This window comes from Tympanuchus pallidicinctus, unplaced genomic scaffold, assembly GCF_026119805.1.
Source record: "Tympanuchus pallidicinctus isolate F22 unplaced genomic scaffold, pur_lepc_1.0 scaffold3, whole genome shotgun sequence".
Classification (NCBI taxonomy): Eukaryota; Metazoa; Chordata; class Aves; order Galliformes; family Phasianidae; genus Tympanuchus; species Tympanuchus pallidicinctus.
Window position 1 is genome coordinate 83,421,391 of NW_026294747.1, and position 25,563 is coordinate 83,446,953.

Here is a 25,563-nt window from a genome sequence, read left to right on the forward strand (position 1 = left end):
TTCAGTGCTGAAGATGTGTTGGATAGCAAGACTCTGATAATAATCTAAGATAAGGAAGGTGTGACAGCATATAAAGTAATGAACTCGAGAACAGGATTTCCAAACAGCAGAATAGAAGAGCGAGGTCTGCTGAAAGTGGTGAAGGAAGGTGTGGGCTACTGGGAAAGGTTGGTAGGAGCACATATTGGAGAAGGTACGTGCATGGAAGCATCAGACCAGTAAAATGGAGTGGGACTGATTCCCAGAGTTTCTTTTTGCTTGGTGTGGAAGTATCATGATTGCTTTTTCTCTTACTAAGGTCTGGACCTTTTGCAAATGCAAAACACTTATGATAATGTTTACCTTGTTACATTTTTCCACCTCCCTTTTCACAAGTTTGAAGAAACTATTTTTTCAGAATCCTCACTCTGCAGTGTTTATATAAATTTTCTTATGATTCATCAGAATAATTACAGAAGATACTGGTAAGTTTTACTCTTATAAAAGCTTCATTTATGGGTATCTTAATACCAGCTATAAAAGCACTGTTGAAATTCAGTATAAGGCTGACAAAGATTTACTGTGGGCCTGCTTAGTCTAACACAGACCTGTGCCTTAGGATGGCTTAGGCAGATTTCCTTCTCATTCACTCTTACGCTTCATGAACTCTTAAACTTTTGGTTTGCTGAAAGTTGCAGCTGTGGAGAATCTTTTTGCTGATATATTGGATTTTAAGGAGGTATTATTAGCTTGTTGAAATGAAACTGCTGTTGATATGAAAAGCTCTAATATGAAACCAGGATGAGATGATCTGAAACTAAGATGACTTCATTGTTTTGCCAACTATATATATTCTTATGAGTCTACTATGTCTTGGTCATATGAGTATAGAAGTTGCCGAGAATTAATGTGAAGTTTGCATGGCACAAATGCTGTACAAACTGGTAGTTGTGTTTTAAGAGAAGAGAACCACCCATCCATCTGTGTCCCATCTCTCCCACTGAAGAAGGCAGCACATGTCTAGTGCCTTATTTGACTGAAATAGATCAGTGAGTAATATGTTAATCTGTAACGGAAAGTGTCAAATCACAATTTATTACAGCTTGCTGTACTTTTATACAATGCATGATCATTAGCAAATACTTCTAAAGTTCTTTCCTTTGCCTTCTGTTAACAGTCCTGGTTCCACAAAATCAGCGCAGTTTTGTGCTCTGGATGCTGCCATCTGTGTTCTTTGGAACGACTCCACTACAGTCCGCAGCTCACTCTGGGCAGGATGTACCTGGGAAAGATATTTCACTGATATTCTGAGTTGGCAGCTCAGAACTCTTCTCTGGCACTAAATGTGGCTTTGGACTTCTCTTGTAAGGAGCCACAGCAGTTGAGACAAAGCTTGAGGCTGGAAATAGTGGTGAGGAGAACGGCAGCAACATGGCATCCATTGCTGGTTGCCTGTCTGCTATATTCACAAGGAAAGGAAGAGGAACTTTTTAGTAAATCACTTTGGATGGAGTTAGACTGGAAGCAAATGGATGCTCAAGGAGCTGGAAGCTACAGAATAAGGCAGGAGAAGAGCAGTGCTATCAGACCCCTTTGCACAGAAGTGAGGCTGTAGAATAGCCTGAGAATCATATGTTCAGAGGAGAGAGGGATTTACAGTACTTAAATACCTCCCCAGAATTGATACCATGATAGTGTTGCATCTGTCAATGAACTGAAATTTGACATTCTATTAGTGACTTAAAATTGCTGTCTGTCTCCGCGAAGGAGGGGAAGGTTTCAGAGTAGGAAAAAGGGGTGAGAAACTGCAGTAAAACCTCTATGCTTCCATACCGTCAGCATCTCCTGTTTTCAGATCTCCTGTTTACAGATCTTACTAATCCTCTCTTAGAGTTATTTGTCTTTTTATTTCTAACCAGAAATCAGAATACTATTTGTTCCTGCCATTTTTTAGGTAGGAAAGAAAAAGTGGTGACAAGCAGGAAATATTTAAAACAACTAAGTAGAGTATAATGGAAAATAACAATCTTCATTTTGAAGCTAAAGGTGGAAATTTTTGTATTTGGTATCTGATTACTGCTTGCTGTGTTACACATGGTTCACTTTCTTATTGGATTATCCACACCAGGCCAAATGGCAGTCTAAGTTAAAGAAGGCTCTAACATGTATTTACAGTAATTTCTCTGTTTTGGGCTGAGGGTGGGATAGACTTTTAAGTGCTGTCTGTTGATCAAGAGACTACACAGCGTGAGGATGACAAAATGCTGGGAGAGGAAAGAGTATAAATAGAAACCCCACTTCCTTGTTGAGTAGAAGCCAAACTTGTGGTTGAACCTTTATATACAAGAGTTTCTGAGGTCTGGATAGGCAGCTAAAAGCCAATTGTTGAAGATGCCAAAAATTCTGAGATCTGAGGGGGTTGTACATGCTGCAAACTGACCTGGGTGTTTCTTTCCTGGTCAACACCTGTCTGCAGTTTATGGAAAAGAAGAAGGTACTGGTGGAACCTGGGGAATCCAGCAAAGAGAGGAAGAAAAACCTGTGTCTGACCTTCAATTGCAACATCATTCATTTGGACCTGAAAGAGGCGTAATACAACCTAAAAACAGCCTCCCTGGGCTGAGAATTGAGAGTGTCTGGAAAGCAAGATAATTGTCTACTGCTCTCTTCTCAAATTTGAAGATATATTTCCATTGTTTAGTAAGAGAATATTTTTCAGGAAGAAGCATGATTTTTTTCCTGATAAATTCACCAAGTGATCTCCTGTATGTCACTAATTATGCTGCTGATGTTTAAACCAAATTACATTGCACACAACATCCTTCATTACTAATGCTTAGATTCTCAAAATAGTACATGATGTATTAAATACATGACTTCAGTTTTTTTAATATGAGTTTTATGACTAAAACTTTGCATAATGCTTTTAAGCCAAAAGATATATGAGCCAGAATCTAATTGTCTTGTAAAATGAATCATTTTGCCTGTTATCTCTTCATTAAAATACAGCTTTAAACTTGCTCTAGTTCAAACAAATTAATTCAAGAAATCTTATTGCCTGTATTTATCTGGAGGTTAGGCAGGATGATTACAGTGGTCCCTCTGACTTTATCTATCAACATATTTACCATTCAGTTCTGATGAAAGGCTGGATGGGGAGTGCTGATAGCCCTGCCTACTGAGGTTGTGTGTTCTTGATTTTTTTCAGAGCCAGAACTCCACTGCTTAGTTTGGCAAAATTATAATTACATACCTACTTGTATCAGGAATCTGTAAGAGTTTTTTCTTTAGGCCAAGGACTATAAAGTTTAATTTGTAAGGTGCTCAAAATTACCCGTCTTAGGTCCTGCTCCCAAAAGTCTGCTCTCATGTGATGTCTAGGGTTCACCTTCCTCCACCTTCCAAACATCTGGGTAGACAAGAAGAAATTGTAGGGAGAAGGGGAAAATTGCATCAGAGGGAAGCATTTGAGAAGCAAGACTGACAAGGGAAGAGAAACTTGGACTTGCAGTTAAGGAAGAGATTAGAACTGAGGTCAATGGGAAACCAAGGCAAGCTGAGCAAAAAAATTGGGGGTGGCAAAACAGGATGGGTTGGTTATGGCAAACATGATAAGGCTGGGAACTGATAGAGCTAGGAGAGCCTGGGTTTGGGCAGGTATGTGAAAGTTAATTAATCACTTGGGCTAATAGAAATTAGGATGATTAATCTATTTGGATACTTGAAATAGGAACCAAGCAAAGAAGAAAACCAGAAATAGTGTTTTCTCCAGAAGACTGTTCTATTCTCGTGGACATCTTAGGTAGTTTAATCTAGAGCTGCCTATAATTTCATTAACTCAAATAATACTCATCTTTATAAATATTTGTGTGTTATGTTTGCAGGACTGTATAACTGAAAACTTGGAAGGATGCTGAGGTTTTCCCATTTGCACTTTTGTTTTAGCAAGAGATCTGCATTAAAGTTCATTTTACAAAGTCAGCTTGAATTGTGAAAAACTGTAGATAGTATGAACTTGCCACCTGTGGGAGCTGGATGTCAGAGTTTGAAGTGAAAAGATACTTTTTTTTCTCTCCCAGTAAGCTATTCTTGTTCTTTTCTTGTGATCATTTTTACATTTTTGACTTTCTGGTTCTGATTTCAAGCTATCATTTATTTTCATCTTAAGGAAATCTAATCACAGGAAAAAGAGTATATTCCAGATGGCATTAGCACATATCAAATTGATCTTCAGTTTCCTTGAGTATAAAAACTTTCAAGCGCTTTCTAAGGACGATCTGTAAGGACAAAGAGACAGAATTTCCCTTGTAACACTCTTGCTATGCTTCTGCATACACCCGACTATACCCACGTGAGTCACCTCACTGATCTCAATTAGCTGTCCCTTTGCTGCTGACCGGCTAACCGGCTCTGCCCTTTCACTCCAGATTAGGCTTTGTCCAGCTAGCTGCAGCCTGCTCACATCTTCACGAGGCTCCCTGCAGCCAGCACAAGTTCCCCTGACAAATCCTGATCTCAGGGAGGGGTATCCTGTGTTTTTCCTCCTGCATCTTTTATTGAATGTAGGACTGGGAGGGAGCACAAAAGGTCATTCATCCTCCTTGTGTTGGCAGGACTGAAAGCATTCATAACAGATGTTTCTTCAACTTCTTTTGAAAATCCTTCAGAGGTGGACATTCTGCTGCTTCCTCAGGTAGTTGATTCTTAAGCAGCCTTGCTTCTGGTGAAGCTGATCTTGCTAAATTTGCTAGTTTAAACTTGTTTGCAAATGTATCAAAATCATCCCTCAGTCTCTCCTTCCTGCATCTGCGGACTATTTTCATGCCTCCTCAAGTTTTTGCAACATTTCATTGCATTTACAAGGCCACAGTTAGTTTTTCTTTGCAGTCGTCTCCTTCATTAGGCATGTAAACTAAAGGTCTGATGGAGTTTATTTTCATGGCCATTACTTATATCATTATAGGTGCTTACGAATTTTGTTTTCTTGGAGTACTGTGGGGAAGAAGTGCAGATGAACTGACTCCTAATCTCCTTTGTTCTCTTTTTTTCCACTCCTCCCACTCCCTTTCTTTTTTAGAAGAGATGATGTGAATGCGAATACTTTGGAGTATTTTATATAGAGAATTACCAGTTTACCAAGAAGCATTTTTCAGTTCCAGAAAGGATTGTGAGAAGCTTAGACATAAATGGAGCTAGTATGCACTAGTGACCTACAGTTATTAAAACACATTAAAAGCATACCCAATGACTAAATGTCTCTACTTGTTTTTATAAGATATTTTACTAGGTACTGCAATGTACCCAAGGGTCCTTTGGGGTGTATGACAGCTTGGTGCAGGGCTGCATGGCCCCAGGTGCCACCAGCTTCCAGGCTCATTGGGCATGGGCAGAAGCTGGCCGCTGTCCTGATGGGCTCTTCCAGGTGCCCTGCTTCTAGCAAAGCCACAAGCACAGGCTTACCAAAGGAGTAAAACTAAAGTAACGTGAACCTTTTCATTTAGAACTGTGGCTGCAGGACACTTTTTAAGAATGCAGACTTTCAAAATAATCTGCTGCAGAAAGCACCATCCATTCAAATAAAAATAAAACCAGAATTATGCAGCTGAATCTTTTTCATCTCTCTACGTTGTTTCTTACAAACTATTTGCTGAGTAGCACTAACAGCATAAGGAGATAAACCACAGGATCTTCACAGTTTGTTGTGCAGCCTCTCTCAGACAAAGACAATTACAGAAGATAGTGGGTTGGTTTGGGTTGTTTTTTTTATTGGTAGATTTGTTTTACTACCTTCACATTTTTGAAAAAGTTACTAATGTTACTTCTCTCTCTAATACCACTTAATTACTCTGTCAGTTTATTGCTGAGGGCTGCTCATCTGAGATTGGCACCAGCTGCAGTTTTTTAAGTAAACTGGTATCGGTGTTGTCAGTGCCATCCTGGGCAGAGGTAGCCATGTCCATGCTGTGGGAGAAAAGCAGTGGCCAGCCTGTCCTCCAGTAATTTTCCTGGATGGACAAAACTAGGGATCTGCATATGCTCTGCATGCGTTACGCCTCTGTTTCGGCACTCGTGCTCAGATATGCCCTGTGCAGAGCCTAGGTTGTAAATGAGAATGGAGTGGCCACACGTGTCCTAGTTTGACCTGGGCCTGAGACATAACTGACACATGCTCAGCTGTGGCCATTACACCAGATCCTCCCACTGTTATGTCTCCTCTGCTTGAGGTGTTGCCACTGTTAAGACTTACTGGTCCTAAAGTCTTCAAAAAGAAACGCCCTGCTCCCTTTCTGTTTCTCTGTAACTTTAACTGTTAGAGACATATTTACTTGCAGTTTTTAGAGACTGCTTCTCAATGCTTGTGTTCAGTGTAAAATGTAACTTGGGCAACAGAGTTTTCCCTTTCTAAAGAAATTGTGCAATTTGATTTTAGGAAGACTTAAGATGTTTTCTTCCTCCCTGAGATGAAGGATTTTAGTGACTTAATAGGTATTTTCTGACTTTGATAGGTGACACAGCTGATGACCAAAATAGAGAGGCAAAGGACAAAGCTTCATTTCCTGAGACCAGACCAGTGTACAACCAGCCTCCACAGGTAGGAGACTGCTACTTTACTCATGCATGAAGAAGCTTTGATAGCAACTCATGTGAGAAGTGTGAATGTGCTGTAGAAGGTTTCAGCATGTTCATATATGTTGATTAAGTGCTAACTCAGCCTTTCTTGCCATCCATCATAAAAGAAGCATTATTAAAATTTAGGTGGTAATACTATAATGACCACCAATATTGAATGGAAAAAAATGCAGATATAAGGCTGGACTGTGTGGTTATTGCTGTGTATCTTGTTTTTATACTTGAGATTTGTAACAATGGAACTGTGGCTAGGGTGTTAATGAATTGTGTACAAGTATTAGTGCAGTGATGGAAAATGTCAGACGTTTACATAAGTTATTTCCACAGCCACCTTTGTAACTCACATGTTGTAAACGTGTGAGTATAATGGACTTTCTTCACTGTGTTTGCTTTCTGTTTCAGTGCTATGTGACTGTAAATATGAATGTCCTCTTGTTTATTTAATATTTAATCTATGTATACCTTTCCAAAAGATTTCAGCATATAGCCTACGTGCATTTTTTTCTGCTTTAAAAGTGCTTTTGCAATAAGCATGAGCCTGTTTTCCATTGCTACATAATCTTAGACATTTACAAGATAACATTTCACTTTATTTTTTGTTGTTTTTGTGGCACTGTTTTTTCCCCTTAATCCATTATTTCCCTGTCTCTTTCTCATATCAGAACTAACCATATCTCTCTCTCATCCCAGCACCATTGTAGCATTATTACTGCTAAGCCCTTGTAAGCCTTTGGAGTATCAGAGGTGTGTGTGTCACTTTGCTAATCTAAGATTGGGCAGTGCCTGTGGGGGCGCACTCTAGATTCTCATTTTTAATTTTTAATTAAAAACTGTGCCTTATATGGAAATTTTTCATTCACCATCCGTGAAAGCTTTGCCTTTTGATAACATAGGATTATAAATCAGCTCGAGTTAATAGCAAAACTTTAGTCTGATTTCTGAATCCAGGCACATCTGAGCAAAGTGTTTTGCCATTTTGAGGAGGTAAAATGCCATGGTATTGTGGTTACTGACTGCACAGACATAGTTTCTCTTATTGTGGTGTTCTCACTAGGTGTTGTGAGCTGCCAGTGACTGCAGTTCTGTGGAGCTTCAGAGTAGGAACTGCATGCTTATGAGTTAGAGGAAAGAAGCAGTTTTCAAAATAAAATAGCAAGTGTTACCATGAAAATAGAATAAATATTTATTTTTTATATTGAAAGGCTTACATGTCACCAAAATGCTTGTATGAATCAACGCCAGTTAAATTGAGAGACAGCATTTTAATTCCAGTCTCTGGATTTCATGTGTTTGAACTTCATGTTTACTTGGAGGAGTTCTCAATTTCTCAAATTGAATAGAGACCATGGAAATGAAATTGATAGGTTTGGCTCTTAGGAAAGCAATATTTCTGTTTACAGCAGTGAGTGTATTTTTATAAATTTGTGGGAGAAATCTACCAATTTAAGAAAACTGGAAAAGCGTTTTTATGTACTCAGTATGTCCTAGAGGCGTGGGACATTAATTGAAATAATGAACTTGTTATCATTAAAACAAGAATACTTCAGAAACATAGTACAGTACGTTGAAATAGATTTGTTAAGCTGCAGTGTAATACCAGATATTTTCCATGCATAGTTGAACAGTAAAGTTGCTGGAAATTTGCTTCTGTTTTAACACATTATACATTTGACAACTTAATAGGTGTTGACTTTGTGGAACATGAATAGGTTCTTTTAGAAATATGATTTAAAGAATAAAGTCATGCTTTGTTTATGGGTCACTTCCTTATCTGAAAAGGAAATGAGGTTGTTGCGTTTGATTTTTGAAGAACATGTTTTCTGGAGTATGTTTTTGTAACCATTGTAGTCCTTGGAATTTCCCATTTAGGTACTACTGGATTCATTTTCTGCACAGCTATTGAATTCTCAAGTACATATGTTTGTGCAGTGTTGCTGTATTTATATAAAACTAATGCACAAATTAAATCTTGAGACAAGATTGTTTTGCTGCAACTTCCAACATTTAACAGAAGCTCCTGTAGCAATGGCAGTCCCTGCAATCTGCGTTGTTTTGTGAGGTTTCCATGTTGCGTGTGGTGCTGTTAGAGGAACTGCAGGTATCTGCAGCCTCGTTGGTGTTTTCACTGACCAGCTTCACTCTGCTATACAGTGGAGACAGAATCTCCTGCTGTGAAGAGTCCCACGTAAAGCATCTTCTCCATCACCAGCTTGCAAGGGTTCTGATGCCCGCTTAATCCTAGGGAACTTGGAGGTCAGGCAGGGTAATGAGCGCTCTGGGCACAGTCAAGCACACAGCACCCACAGGTGTGCACCATCCCCATTAGCATGTGCCATCCCACAGAAGCTGCTTCAGGCTTGTGGACTACAAGTTGCATGCATGTTTAAGTGCTTTTCTGGATGTGGGCCAAAGTGCTCAGTGCTCTGCAGGACTGGGAACTTAGATTTGTCTCTTCGTGACAGTGAAACGCAAAGCATCTAGTTGTAACTGCAACACCATCACGATAGAGAGATTATGGATTGTTTTTTTCATGCTTGTGGGTTTTCCATTCTAGATAATTCAATCTTTATCTGCTTTCATTGGGAATTCAAGGTTACAGAAAGTAACCAAATGGAAGTGTATAGGTTTGTATATGCAGAGTGCTAGAAGCCCCCGTAACGTGATGGGGTTATTTTTTGTAATGAGCTGTTCCACTGGTAGAGCAAATTAGTGCAACCGTGTGTTTTTGTCCTACTGTGAGAGCAATTATATAGCGTGTCTATTAGGAGACATGAAAAATATTTTTGACAGATGGTATGGCTGTGAATTAGGATTTATGAAGATTATTGTATGTCTGGTGTGCAGGGCACCTGGGATTATTACATTGATGCAAGAAAGAAAAAAAAATCTGATAATAGTTGCAGTGTTTTGCATCTCCCTACTGTCACCTTAAGAAGCAGTTCATGTTTATTTGATATGGCACTTCTGGATAATCTGACGTACGCTCTTTAGCCAACACATGTCAGCAGATTTAATGGGTGGAAACCATACCAGTAAGTGTATTAAAATAAACCACCAAAAATGAGAGCTGTATTTAGATTGTGAATTAAGATTTTTTCTCTTATTGCGTGTTGGATTTTGGTTTATTTTATAGTCCTATTTCTCCTTCAGATACTCAATTGGTATTGCCTTCTATCTAAGGAGCTTTTTACATGCTTTCTAGGGCAAGAGAGAATCCTCCAAGGGATTGCTTAATCCATAAGTACCTAATTTATATGTTGTTGTTATAGCCACTCTTAATTATATACCTTGCTGTGATACTTATCTTCATAGGACATAGCCTTTGTTATGAATTGCAGTCATTCTGTTATAGCTCTTGTGACCTTTCTTGGCATAATTTAATATTACAAACTGGGAATGTAGCAGATAGAAGGGCCATGTTTCCTGAAGTAAATTTACAGTTATCCATGGCTTTTTGCATGGAGACACTGCACAGTGCACTGTTTTGGCTGAGTTCCCAAATAAATTAGAAAAAAACCCCAAACTTTTGTATCAGAATTTGCAGATAATATCCTCATTACATTGATCCCTTTTAAAGCTCTGCTATTTAAGGATTCTACATAACTGTAAATAGCAATTTCTTTGGCTGTATTTGTTAATGGGAAAGACAGAAGATATAAAATGTCAAGGAAGAGATAGTGGAGGTTGAGCGCACAGTAAAAAAGTGAACAGAAAAGAATTTATTGTTACTTTTACTGTTCTGAAGAAAGTCTTGCTGAATGTGTTAGACTTTTAAGATCTCCTTTAGAGCAGATCACCTGGCAATTGTCTGATATAATTCCAGGATACGAATAATGCTAATGTTACCTTCTTTTCCTTTTAAATATATGTGTATACTAATTCGTTCTTCCAGACCTTGTATTGTCCAGTTTTTACAAACCCTGGCTGTCGTGAATATTTTTACAAGTTAGCAGAAAACGAGGTATTACTGATGGTGCCTTCATTTAGTCAGTCACCCAGCTCATAGTTTTCCATTCAGAGTTCCTGCATTTAAAGGCTCAGAATGGATGTTCTGGGTCAGTTTTACTGCATCATTTTAAATTCCCCACTTTTGCTTTAGAGAAAGTGGTTGATATATCAAAATCATTACAATTATTGGCCAGTGTTTGTGGTTAGTCTGCTCCACTCTGACAAATGATAATGTTTATAGAAAATGTTATTAAAAAAAGAAAAAAAAAAAAAGAGAGGAAAAAAAAAAAAAAAAACCTTCTTAAGCTGGGATTCTAGCTGTGTCCTGGTTAGATTAATTGCTTGTCATATGTCGTATTAACTACAAGTATTTCTTCTTCATCTATAAAGCCCTTAAAGTGTGTTGGTTCATATTTTCTCTCTTCTTAATTGGGCATGTAAGCAGTAATCACTTAATGAAATTATCCACTCTTAGGAGGGACTGGAATAAGATTGTAACATCAGGTCATCAAGCGCATACTTTTCTCTGAATGCTGGTGCCTTCAGAAGAAAGATCTGCTTTACTCGACTCTTGTGTATGAGTTTTAGCTATAGGAAGTGAAGTTTTTACAAACTTTTGAAGAGATTAATCGTTTTCAGTGTTGATATTTTGCAATGAACATCATCGTTCGTAGCTCCCTCCATTCCATGCATGTATGATACGCAGCTGGAGGACTTGCATTTACTGTGCAGACACAGATTGAGAATCCCTTCAAAGCAGAGCTACTGTATGATAAGGAAGTCACACTACGTGGTTGAGATCTTACTGGGAAAGAAGGTAAACAGCCCAGTCAGCTAAAAATCAGCTTTTACACTCTAATAGCATCTGAACTTCATAAAGCTTAATTACACTGTTTGTATTGCTACCTACTTGATAATCAAAATATCTAAGGGGTCTTCTCATACTAGGAAGATCTCCAGAACGTACTGACCAGGGGACTTCTGCTTGCCATCCACAGGTGGGCAGCCTGGGGGGTGCAGGTGTGTGGGTGTGTATGTGTTTTGTATAAATGTATTATGTATACATGTATGCATGTGTAAAATTTAAGCAGTATGATCATCCATAAGAAAGTCTGCTTCTGCACATCACAAAGGACAAGTTACTGTGGCTTCACAAGCAGTGTTTTATAAACTCTCATGATCTAGTGACCTAGAGTCAACCAATAAGAGCTGGTCATGTGTTAGAAGAGTACTGCCTTCTAGGAGTTTTTTCAATCCTAAAGTGGTTAGTTAAACTCATCTGTATATCATCATAGACAGTGGAGGTTACTTCAGATCTGTAGTAATTATAGTAATGTCAAGAATGATGTCAGTGTCCTTTTTTTTAAAGGGTAGTATTATATTTTTAGATCTAGGGAACTGGATTGGGAATGGAGAGGTGTGAATTGACGTGGCTGCCACCAGCTTCCTCTTCACTCTCAAAAAAACGTAATGCAGCTTTATTACAAAACACTTTTCTGTGGTACTTTGCAAGTTAGTGCTACTTGTAATGTAGTCCCTTTGTTTAACTTATGGTTGAGGTTTCATTGTGACAAGAACTGAGGATGCTTAACATTCTTTTCAAAAGAAGCTTTGAACATTCTGTGTGGTTAGAGTACACTTGTAACTTGGAGCATAGCCCCAGCGGAGACATTTGGGATCCGCCATGCTGGAACTCGGAGCTCGAGTTCCTGCCATGCTGGAACTCGGAGCTGGGATGGGATTGATCTGCCCATCGGTGGGATGTGTGCAACAGGAGGGAGAACTGCCTCCTGGAGGGAAAGAATGGCACACAGCCATGTTACATTTTCGTTGTTTAGTACCTATAATGAGCACCATATACACCCACATGTAGAAGTTAATAAAATAGTAAAATTGTCCTGATTGACAGCCTCTGCATTTTTGAGAGCTAGGTGCATATGCTCCATATGATGACCAAGGCACGTGTATGCAGAAACACAGTTTGCATACCTTGCTATTTAGTTTGGGCAGAGATTCATTGTACGCTTACTGTAATTGCATGCTTATTCAGTTACATTGGATTATTAGTTGTAAAGGAGATGCTAAAATTGGATGCCCAGATGTTCACATTTTCAGGCTTTGTCTAATTTTGAAATCTTCTGACTAACTTAATCCCTAGATAAAACGATTGCCTACCCTGTATCTCTTGCCCAAATGCATGCGGTTGGACTAAAAGCCAGTAATGCTGGTTCACTTTGCTGCTGTCAACACATTGATTGGTCAGTCATCCTGCCTCTGGGAGTAACCCTTCTGGGCTTTCAAAATATTAAAATTGATCTAAAATACATTTTAGATCATACATCACTTGATGAAACAGTGTGCTAACACAGCCTGATGGAAGTGTGATATTTACAGTGTGATGCATTAGCGCAAAATGGTGGCTGAAAGACCACAGTATGGGTCAGCTTATTAATAATTACTCTAAACGTCACATAAGGAAAGTAGCAGTGTCCTTAGATTAGTTTCTCTGCCACTATCAGGGAAAAAATAAATAAAACAAAAACCAGCAGTAACCAGTCTGTTTTAAAGTCAAGGAAAAAATGATGTGAAAACTGCCCTATTTCAGTCCAAAATGCAAGTATTGATAATACAGGAATACGTTTTTGTGTGATTTCCATCAATGTGATTTGATCCTTCCTCCACAGCGTGCTTTTGCTTTAATTCGTACCTTAAAAAGTTTCTCTCAAAACTTCACCACTCCTTCACTGTGTTGGAATTTAAAAAGACTCTCCACTGGGTAGCTCATAGCAAAATTTGTCTTGAAGTGCTTTTTAATTATATATGAAGATAAAATTGGCTTGTTTGCAATTTTTTGTTTGATTCCACATGATCATAAATGTTTAGAATACTTTTCTAGTGTCACAATGCAATTTTTGCCAATGTTTGATAAAAATGAATCTATTTTAAGTATTGAGAAATTGCCCTTTCTTTTCACTGTGGTCCAGTTATCTTCCTTTTACAGAGAACCACAAGGTCCACAGAGCTGAAAGAAATGACCAGTATTTGTTTCTTTTTGTCTTATTTATTCCTCTTCTCTGAAAATCATCTTGCTCTCATCCATGTGTCACAAAAGCCTAAGCAATAGGTGCTGAGGACCACTTTGTTGTTTTGTGAGCTCTGATTTTGGATAAGCCCTCTCTGTGCAGAAGGTGCTCTTGACAAGTGCTACCATTACACACTGTGCATGGCATAACTTAGAGGCAGATATCCATCCTTCCTTTATTGGCTTGAATCTCTGTAGGGAGACCAGGTAGAAAGTTGCATTAGTAGATACTTGACCCTTTTTTTAGCATTGGAATATTTTTAATTTTTAGCTGCAATATATTACTAGACTTGCCACAAACACTGATTTTATACCTCAGGATAAAAACCTTGGAGTAAAGCCCTTAGTACAGTACTGCACAGTGTATCTGCCTGAAATGCCTTAAAACTGAGGAGAGATGCTGGTGAGAAGACCTAGAGGATCAGCTGTCTTACAGAACTTGAGGACGGACCACAGAAAACAGGATTTGCTGTTACACTGGAGAAGGCTTCACGTGGGCTCAAATTACTAATCTTTTTCTGTAATCACTATGGACAGTTACTAATTTCAGAAAGCCAAATTCAAGGTCATTGCCTTTCTCTTTCCTCTTGTTGTAGATGCCAGTTACCTATCTGTGTTTTCCCTCTTGTTGATATTTACCTTGTAGGGAGGCATGCCGTTGTCTAGACTCATGGAGAGATTTACTTTTCTTCTGAAACGAAAACATCATTGTAACTTCTGATTTCAGCAGCTTTTCCTTCTTGGTTCACTTTGCTGACAAAATTACTGACTTCTTTAGTGAAACCGTGCTTGCTAAATATTTTCTTACTAACCTTTTATTTTTAATTAACTTTTCTACGTTTTCTCAGGTAGAGTTCTTCCTTACTCTTTCCAGTCCTTGCATTTTCATACACATGGAATAATGCAGCAAAATGCAGCATTGTCACTCCTTTTTAGAGGCTCTGCTCCATGACCATGTGCTATTTCAGAGGAAATTTATCTTTCCCCTGTAATTCTAGCTTGCCATTCTGGAGCTTCTGCTGTTGCAGGGATTGGGAACAAGAGATAAAGTCATGGAGGCAGGGACTCCATCTGCTTCTTTTGGTCAGACATCAGCTGCCCAAAAAGTCATCAGAATTTTTCTTTTTTTACCTAGAGCAATGTGGAGAAACTCAGATCCTGTCATTAACCACAGAGATTGAACGTAGCTGCTAACTTTAAACTCATTATTTAAATACTGTTTGCTTAAATATGCAATTAGTTTTATAGAAAAATCAATATATCTTGAGAAGATATGAAGAAATGAACAGTTAAAACACAACCTTTGCTTCTCATTTCAGATCTACTAAAAGAATATTTTTAGAGGAATATTTGCATTCCAGTTACTCAGAAATTATTCCCCACATACAAAGTACTCATTCATGGTTCAGTTGCTTCAGCAGATGACTGCATTTTAGTAGTTAGTATGAGGTTAGTATTACGTCAGGAACAAGGGTAACAAAATAAATCTGAGTTTTTGGTGCCTTTGCACTGAAGTTGCAGAAGAAATCCCTCATCAGCATTTATCATTCTCCTCTGTTTGTGTTGCAGCATATTGACTCGTCCTTCACTTCAGATTTGTGGCTGTGGGATGCACTGCTGGGTGCTTAGAGCCGCCTGTATTTTCAATCACAGTTCTTCTGGCTCACCGTTTACTCACTGTAGTAATTTTCATGACCTTTTTAATCTTTCAGCATACACACTACAGAGAAAAAAATACAGCCACGATCTGGCCCAGTTAGCAGCGTTTCCTGGCACCGGCACAATCACGGCACGCTGAATATTGTTGGTGTTGCTTATTGTGCTGTGTGAGATCGTTGCTATGAATAGCTTGTGTGGTGCTTCATAGGAACAGGGGAACTTGATAGGCTGAACCACTCTCACTTCCAAGATCATTCTTATCACAGCGCTCACGTTGAGGGGGAAATGTTCAAAATTCACCTGATAGGACAGTGCCCTGAGCGCTTAGAGGCATGGGGAGGCAGCAGGAGCAGGAACCCTGCTGCTGAGGGGCATAAAAACCCATAAGCATCCTGAAGTAGCACAGAGTGCTAGAATGGGCTGGGATGAAAGGAGGGATAAGGACAGGAATGATGTTCTGCTTCCAGAGCAACTATAATTGTTCAAAGAATTAATCATAAAACATATTGCTTTAGAAGGATCTCATGATACAGTGCCAAACTGCTCCCAGATAGACTGATTTCTGATGTCTTATTGTTGGCAAAATCATTTGTGTGCAAGAATGCCCCTGGCTCCAGGAAAGGGGTAAAAGAAAATGAATTCTATTAAAGAAAAAAGAAATTAGGGCCCTACCTCACTAGTGCAGGGCTTAAAGCTTTTGTGCCTGGTATTGCAAACCTCTCGTAATGCTCAGCTAAAGATCAGGCTTCTCTGACTACGTGACATTTTTATACGCTGAGTGGCAGAGCTCAGAGCAGAGCCATCTCTTATTTAGATCAGTTATTGGTTTGGGACCTTTGCAGTTCTGCCTTTTTGGTTTATACAGTTTGATGGTGTTTTGGTGCATAGAAATCTAGGTATATTCATTTTAAAAGTTTAGGTACTCCAAATTCCTATGACACAAATATTATTGTAGTTATGTTTGGAAATTAAGACATTGAGACAGCTGTTCCTTGTGTTGAATCAGCATTTTAGGAAGTCAAGTAAAACAGAAGCTCAATCTTGTTTCAGTTGAAGTTTGCAAAACTGTTAACTAAGAAAACAGTGTTTTTCCTCTAGCATGAGTAAATGAGGTAGTTACACACCAGATTTGCAGTCATTTGTGGTACTTAAAAATACTTTCCAGAGTGAACTTGCATTTTACAGGTATTTAATAAATAAAACTCACAAGCATCTCTAGTATTTACCAGGACCATTAAACTAATGAATCTTAACCATGGAACATTCAGGATATCAGCAGTTCAGATAGCAGTCCCGCAGTGCTTTCTCTGTTTATCATTTCTAGCTGTTGGAAGGGACAAGGAACACTTATTAAACACTGAATGCTCAGGCTGGGGCAGGCTCATAACAAGAACTTCGCAGCAGCTCTTTAGGACAAACAGCTCAGTGCTGTGTTACAGAATGGGAGTTATAAAAAGTTGGGAAACAAGAGCCCAAACCGACCGGGGAAGCTGATTTCCATTGACAGCAACCATAGCTCTAAAAGCCTCTGAGAGAACTCCATCCTGGCTCTGTGTGCCAGATGGCCACTAGCATTATGGTTATGCCTGCATTCCTCTTAAGAAATTCTCTGACCGTTGCCAACACCAGGCATTATGGTATTGCAGCCAGTGCGAGGTGGCCTGCACTCTTCCCTCTATCCACTTCTGTTGTCCCATAGTAGAAACAGCACAACAGCCCGTTAAACCTTCAAGCCGTTCAGCTCTCAAGATTCACATGAGGTTTCTGTGCCATTTCAGTGGTGTTCCTGTTTTACTGGTCTGAGTATATTCTGTGAAGACATAGGCCACAAACTTACTGGTGTGCAGGGCGTGGGGTTTTTTGTTCCTGTGTTCAGGTTTGCGTTCTTGTGACATTAGAAACTATGATGTCATGTACACTTTTTCCACCCCTCCTGCCCTTTATTTCAAGCTTAAACTTCTGAATACAAAGTGCAAACAAGCCTTTCAAGTGTTTTTTTATTTTCCCACCTGCTCCTCTTTTCAAATACAAAAAGTAATGGCAAAGCCATTCATTGTCATTAGTGGTGATGCCTCTGGAATCCCTACAGATTTTCTAAAAAGGCCCAATGAATATCGTAAAAGCATCAACTGAGACACAATTGGAAGAACAGTCCACTAAGACAGTCTCTGCTTCTTGATACATCAGAGCTAACTGCACAATGCTACCGAAGTTTTAAGATGCATTAGGATACACTATTTGCCCTCATACTGCAAAATTGCCTGAATTGAAGAAAATATTTCTGTATCAGCAGCAGTGTTATCAGTCTCTGTCTTTTGCAGTTATGATATTGCTGAATATTTACTAGACAGCTTGGAATATGGAACCTGTCGATAGTTTCTTAAGGCTGGCTTTTTAAGGGAAATGGATCTGCTTCTGGGGAAAAAGAAAAAAGAAAAAAAGCCTCTTTTACAGAAAGTACAAATTTCTTGAGGTAAATCATTTCTTGGTAGAAAAGCTTGTTCAATAATGTGTATAATAATAATGCTAGCACTGATCTTTGATTCTTCTTCAGAGCACTGTAAATCTGGTTTCCAAGTGCACTGCAAACCATGAATTTTCTTTCTTACGAGACTCCTTGGCAGACTTTGTCGTTAGCACACGTAGCTGCAGCAAATTAGATGTTTTTAAATGCATCTGAGGAACATGAAAAGTAACAGTATAAGAGCATAAGATGAGGAATTTACTTTAGAGGATAATTTTATACTTTGTTAGTTTTGAAATAACGTACTGTGCCATTGCTGTCATAGCACAGTTGGTATCTGGTAGTCAACTACCATGTATGTTTACACGCAGTTTCTTTTATCCCCTCTTCATTTGGATTCCAAGCCAAGAGTGAAGAGAGCACCTTCCTTATTGGAATAGAATCTGAGCACTATACCTTCTGTAATTTTAACTGATTTTTCAACTCCCTGGTGCTTGCTGAAATGTAAATTGTTTGATGATATTCTAAGTGCATTCAATTAATATTTCTCATAGTGGGATTGTGTGTCATAGCATTTGGCAGTGCTTTATTTAGCTAATGTCCAGAGAATACGCTCTGAATGGATTGTATTTGGGATAAATAAATTAGACATTTAAGCAGAAACCAGTGTGACTAATGTGGGATATCAAATTCTCTAGGACTTGCAGTTCTATATGTGCTTGAGGAATGCATGCATGAAAACATGAGCCATTTCATAACCTTGACTTCTGGTTGTGCAGCGTGGCTTTGTGCTGGTGTTTGCATTCTAACCAGCTTGGGCAATTTTAGCCTTGGTGGGTGCCTGATGTTCTCTACTGGAGCTTCCAGTTCATTGTTTTGTTACCACAGATGCTGTAAAAGCCTGCTGGTCAGGTTGGCTGTACTGAAGACTTTTAACTGGAGTGGCTGTCTTTATAATTAGAAAATCATGCCCTGGATGGGCAACTAAACTGGTGAGGGTCTGGAGCACAAATCTTATGAGAAGCAGCTGAAGGAACTGGGATTATTTAGTCTGGAGAAGAGGCTCAGAGGTGATCTTATTGCTCCCTACAGCTATCTGAAGTGAGGTTGAGGCGAGGTGGGAGTCAGTTTCTTCTCACATGTAACTAGCAATAGGATGAGAGGGAATGACATCAAGTTATACCAGGGGCAATTCAGGTTGATCATTAGGGAAAACTTCTCCAAAGGAGTGTGAGGAGCTGGAACAGGCTGCCCAGGGAGGTGGTGGAGTACCGTCCCTGGAAGTGTTCAAGAAACATGGAGATGTAGCACTGAGAGACATGGTTTAGTGGGAAATATTGTTGATAGGTGGATGGTTGGACTGGATGATCTTTCCCAACCTTGGTGATTCTATGATTCTGTGAAGTGCAAAATTGTATCCAGCTTGATAACATCTTGCACATGAAGCCATTATCTGAATATCATTGTAAGAGGGTTCAGATAATTATTCACCCTGAATTTTTCAGGACGGGAACATTTTTTTCTGTGTGTGTAGATAGCTGGTAGATAACAGATACTGCCATAGTGCATGTGACACTGTACATCAAGTAAAAAGATGAGATCCACAGTATTCAAGGATTAAAACTGCAAACATAACAGTTCTCCAGCTGCCTATTTTCAGGGCAAGGTGTTGCTTGCTGTCTCTGTTGCTGCCTTCATCTCTGCACTCTGGAGCTGTACTTTTGGAATGCGATAAGAATGCAGAAGGGCCAGCCTCACTCCCTCACCTCTGTGGCATACTTTAATTTCCCTCTCATTTTTAAGCTGTTCTTCTCTGAACAGCATGGCAGCAGGGATGTATGGCCAGGCTGACTTTGGCTGGAGTTTTCCTACCACCGGTGGGGTTTGCACATCGTATTACACGGCCGTCCTCCCCAGGTTATGTATCTTTTGCACTGTATAATTTGTTGGTGAATCGATACAATAAGACAGTCTAAAATACGACTTTCTGTGAATGTGAACATTTTAAACTATTTTAGGCATGTTTTGGTTTTGTTTTTCTTGGGAAAGATAGTAGTGGTTGATGTGTGGAACTGGAATAGGAAATCTTGAGATCTTTTCTCATTTCTGCTGTGAGCTCATGTTGTGATACTGCATCCAAGATCTTATGAGGGCATGGGTGGACTGAGACCAAAAAACTATTGAATGAGAGGTCAGATTATGGCATTTGTTACACTGACTGGCCTTTTTTTTCCCCCTTTGTTCCTGGCTTACATATCCTATGTTCCATTTCAGGCTTTGTTTATGATGTTGTTTTGACTATTCAATCAGTATTAGCATCTATAAGCTGCAAAGAACTTTACAACCAGTATATAGATATTAAGTGCCGTAAGATGATGTTTAAGAGTAAAATATTTCTAATTTATCCTTTCTTACTCAATCTTGTATTGAAACATGAAGCAGGGCTGAGAATGAGGGAAGCTCATTCTCGTCCTGTCATTATGAGTACATTGTTTCTGTGTGCAGTAGGGGTCTAATTTGTGGGGGTTCCCATTTGGCACCCTTCTAACAACTGTAAGGCTTCTGGAAACAAAAAGAAAAAAAAAAAAAGAAGAAAAAAAGAAGAAAATGTGGGATGCTTTATGCGCTGTGCAATTTTTTTCTCCTTGAAGTTAGATTTGCCAGCTGATTCTCTGATTTCCATTGTAAATTGAGTTCATCCAGCTTGTAGGACAATTAAGACAGAAAAAGATGTTCTTAAAAGCATAATTTGCCAAATAAAATAAACATTAGATTGTAGGGATTTCAAATTATTGTCCAAGCTATGGGAATAGACGGCAGGAGATCATTTTTCCCTGGAACACATGAGTGGGGGAGGCTCTTTGAAGATCTGGTTTAATTGATTCCTAGATGTAACCTTTTCCTGTTTTCCATTTGGGCCTTTCTGGCTCCACTTTCCTCTTTAGAATATGAGACTGATGTAATAGAAGCAAATACCAGCACCTCAGTGAAAGCTCCACAGCTTTGTTCTTTCAGGAAGGAGTCTAACAGATTTGAGCAGAGCAGAACAGTATAGGATGTCTTGAAACTTTGAGCAGCTACAAGTTTAGGTACATATTTCGAGTGTGGTGGAGGATTTTTTTGTTGGTGTGTTGTTGTTTTTTTTTTAGGTTAAGTATAACTACTGTTATAAAGAAATGTTCTGTGTGTTCACCAGTGTTCTTAGCAAGCCAGTCTGTCTATCAGAAAAATGGATTTGAGTTTTGTTACAACGCCTTAAGCTTGCTTGGCCATGACAAGAAGGAAGACTAAGAAGGAAGACTTAAGTGTTGCTAACTGATCATCAACTATAGCAGCTGAGATCACTTTGAAAGCAAGAGCTGCTGGTCTTCAATTTGCAGATAGCTCTGCTAATTACAGGAGACAAATACAAGAGGTTGTAGGAGTTTTCCTGAACTTACTGACTCACAGTTTGTGGTTTTTCAGTATTTTCTCTTCCCTACTCACAGATTTTTCTGAATGTGTGCTGAGCATGGAGGGTTGAAAGGAAGAAGTCCAGACTGCAATCAGAAATCAACGTGTAATGGTTTTGGCTCTTATATGACTTGTTAAGCACTTTGGAAGGAGTCGAATTGGACTATTTTTCTATGTGTACTTATATAAAATGGAAATCCCCATGACAATCATTTTATTCTTTGAGATTGTGTGCGAACTCTTAGTTTGAATAGCACTTGGTTGCTAGAAATAGTAGAATAAGTTAGATTTGCTTTCAGAGGCAGAGTAAATAGTCTTTTCTTTGTTTTTAAAGTGGTAAAAGTTTTAGGATAGATGGTTGCTAAAGTCATTCTGGTAAGCCAGTATCAAAGCTTGTAAGACTGTTGTGTTCACCATTCTATCTGATGGCATTTTCCTTAAATTACCTTAACTTATTCTGTAAGTCAGGATTTTTTTTATTTCACTGATGGTTTTGTTTTATGGGTTTTGTACGTTTGGTTTTAGTTTGTCTGCTATAGTTTTGTTTACTGTGCTTTTTTAATGCTCTATAAAGCACAGTTAGCAGACCTTACGAGTCAGTGAAACAACTGTGTTTTAAATTGGAGATCGTGATCAGTAGTAATTTGAAAGAGCTAGAGCAGGAGCTGGTAATTCGGGTTTCTTGTTGTTTGTTTAAACAGAGTCCTACATTTATAGATGACTTCTGAAAGGGTATAGAAGGGTACAAGGAACATAACTTTCTATCCAGAAAGGAGCTTTGTCAGTTTATAAATGGAATTGTGTAGAGTATTTTCCCCTAAACTTGAAGACAATGTCCCATCTGCCTTGATTTTCTTAAAGGCGGAGTAACATTAATAGGAGAAATTATGATAATCTTTCAAAAAACAAGAAAAAAAACTGTTATTTTTTTTGATTCAAACCAACCTACCTCAAAGAATTCTATCAACGTGCATTAAGATTTGCTATTTTGGATCTAGCTGAACCAAACTCTGGAACTACTTTTTAGTTTTGTTTTGTTTTTTTCATGAGAGGAAGCCATATCTGCCTGATGTGTAGCATCTAAATTACTGTTCTTCTGTTCTCTTCAGATAAATACAGGGCACCAATCGGAATTGACTCTATCGAGAGCAGAGGTGGGAAATGAAAGGAGCCAAAATTTGGAAAGCAGCCCTTTCATGTCAGATCTTCTAAGCGATGTACCCTTTGCCCTGGCACCACATGTGTTAGCAGTGCAGGGCACCCATAATGATGTTCCTGACCGACTGCTCACCTACAACATCAATGACAATTTATCAAGATTTTGGTACGACTTTACGCTTGAAAATTCCGTTCTTTGTGAGCCATAATGTTTTCTTGATCTTTTCTGTGTGTCAAGGGAAAAGTCCGAATGTGACGATAAAGATTTAGTTTGAGCAGCTTAATTTTTTGGGGGGCCTACCACTGATATAAGATCCATTGGATCAAAAGGATTGTTATTCAGTGCTGTGTTATATTCCTTAGGTGGAATATATTAACTTAGGAATATAACTAATATATATTCCTAATATATATATATATTAGTTATATTCCTAAGTGGACTGTAACTTACTATGTTAAGGTTCTGTTTATCTACAAAGAAATCAAGCAGAACTGTTTCAGTTTTATGCTGGATGTTGGTATCTGCTTCTCGTAGGTAGGCTGTAGACACAAACATTTCATAAAGATGAAGTCTGAGTACAACTGCTCTGTTTTGTTTTTCATTCTGGTAATAAACACGCGGATCCTGCTATACGTGTTTCTTTAGATCACCTTTGATTTTCTGCAGATAGAAGCCAGTGTTAATAGTAAAGCATGCTTCTTTGTACTACTGGACAGAGAGTTTTCCAAGAGATAAGTGTTAAAACTCAGAGTTAATTCCGAGTACTGAAATAATTTGGAGTACTTGGTACGATTGGTTACCAGTGACCATGGGTTGCTCCACTCTCTTCCCTGTGGATGGTGTTTTTGTGCCCTCGTTTTGTGCCATTCCTGTTGCCTGGAGAAGTCCTGTAAGGCTGCCTGTTGGCTGCTGTTTGTTCTCACTACCACATGTGTTCCTGATTTATAAACGGATCAGCTTTTCCATTTTAACCTCTTTGCCCCCTAAAGAAGGAAATCTCAGGACACGTACTTTTAATGGTCACACCCTCCTTTTTTTAATTTGTGTGCCAGAGATACAGATGGCAATGTTTAACAACAGGAAAACATTACATTGTTTCTTATCCAGCTAAATTAGATGGCTAAGTACCTAAACATGCTTTCTCACAGACCACTGTGTCCCTAGCTCACATGCTTCCAGCATGTTTTTTCCAACTAAAACCAGAGTTGCTGTTGTATGAGCAGCAGCTCTCTGATGTAATACTATGATTTGTGTGAATAATGCTCTGTGTTGCACAAAAGATTACACTTGTTTTCTCTCTTGGGGTATTTATATCGTGCCAAACCTTGGTAGGTAATTCCATATATTTTTATGCTCTGTGGTAGCTCAAAATATATATTTTTTCAGACTTACATTCTGCAGGTATTTGAGATAAATACCATAAATGATGGAAAAATTGCATTGTGAATGTCTTAGGCTGTTACATATTCGTGTTTAAGATTTAATCTTTTTTAATGTATGTATATAAGTGTATTTGTTAGTATGTGTTTAACAGTTGTGTTCATAAATGTTCTGAAATACTTGCTTCAGGGAAAGTAAGTGTACTGCATACCAATAAATAATTGTCAAATAATGTGTGACAATTAATACTTGGCTCGACCTGTTTTTTTTCTGTACCAGTGACCATTGAGACTTCGTGGGAGCTTGAAATTGTTCTATTTAGAAAATCTTTTCAGTGTCACTTTAGAATCAGGGTATTCAGTGAGACTGTGACACCTTCATCTGCTGTATTTTGTGCATTGTGTTGGTGATGTGCAGTGGTTGGTTGGTATTGATACACTGCTCCGAGGACACTGCTGCTGTGAGCTGGGAGTACTCAGACCCTTCAGAGCAAAGAATTAATTTTACAAAGCTGCTTAAAACTGTTTTGTTTGCTATTTTTCTAGTTAGAACATACCTGAAGCACTGTTTAATTTCCATGATTGTTTTATATTTCTCCTTTAAAAATTAACCATTCAGCAAACAGAATGTTTCCATTCAAGATGTTCATCTCAAACCTGAAATGTCTCTCCAGCTCAGCTGGACTGGAAGCAGAGCTGCACGATGCTGCTGAGAAGCCAACAAACTCACAATACTCGTTCTTCCCTTGTCAGCTGACAGCACATAACTTTTTTTGGCATTTGTTTTTGATTAAAGCTAGATAATCCATCTAAAATAATTATATCTTGTCAGAGTCGTGCTCTGCTGTGCTCGCAAGCCGGTAAGGTGTCCTTTTAAAAGAAAAGAAGATGCAAAAGGGTGTGAGGACGAGGTTGCGTTCACCCATGGTGAGAAATATGGCCGGTAGGTTAAGCATTTGGCCTGCATGCTTGGCCGTGTTCCATAAAGATGAAAATTTGCACATAGCGAGAGTTGTAACGAGCAGGGGTACTGGAGTGCGTCTCCTCGCTGCCCTCTCTTTAGCAAGGGTTGAGGCTTTCCCTTGCTTAACATCATCCATAAAAAGTAGATTGAAGCTTAATGGTATCCAGACCGCAAAGGTGAACTTCTTCCCACTGGGATAAGAAAAAAGACACTTAGACTGTTATAAATTAGTAAGATTTATGGATTTGCCTGCTAATAACGTGAAGATGGTACAGAATCTCTGGAAAATGAAAGATTTCAAACAGTCTTAATTCATATAAAAGTGTATAGCACTGTAAATGCCTATCAGTCACTGTCAGCAAAAGCTGAATGGTTGTCCTTAAAACATTAGGCCACTGATTTTAAAAAATGGAAGTATAAACTATTATAATATAATCAATATTGAGATCTAAGCAGTAAAACGCCCCAGCCAGTCTTTTCTGTATGTTCTGTATATTAAAACAAGAACTGGAATAAAGCTGTTTGCATTGTGTTATGGGTATGTATGTAAATTGTTTAGACTGAACTGAAAGATATTTCATAGCTGATATCAGCAACATCAGAGTTAAGACAGGTTGCCAACTCCAGAGCTAATGATGAAAGCCTGAGGTATGATCCTGTGCCGGTGGAATGCTGTAAATGGGAGCTTTGCTACTGCCATTAGTGGACACTTTACTCGGCCTTTTCTCTTTTATTAAATAGTTTATTTAAGTAGAGTTTGGTTTGTGGCATATTTTGAGTTTCATTTGTAGTTCTGTACATTTTCCTTGCAAAAGATGTACTCTGCTTTGTGTGATGGCTTCCTTA

At 38.7% G+C, this 25,563-nt stretch overlaps 1 protein-coding gene across 2 annotated transcripts in view; it reads left to right on the forward strand.

Moving 5' to 3' along the window:
• UMAD1 (UBAP1-MVB12-associated (UMA) domain containing 1) overlaps positions 1–25,563 on the forward strand; it is an 86,830-nt gene that overhangs the window by 46,121 nt on the left and 15,146 nt on the right. The window contains exons 3-4 of one of the 2 annotated variants that reach the window (XM_052696444.1): positions 6,486–6,571; positions 22,325–22,741. In XM_052696444.1, coding sequence (XP_052552404.1) covers positions 6,486–6,571; positions 22,325–22,582 — 344 coding nt within the window. In that variant the 3' untranslated portion in view covers positions 22,583–22,741. Of the gene's footprint in view, positions 1–6,485; positions 6,572–22,324; positions 22,742–25,563 lie in introns of those variants that run through there. The other variant, XR_008209683.1, reaches the window with a different exon arrangement.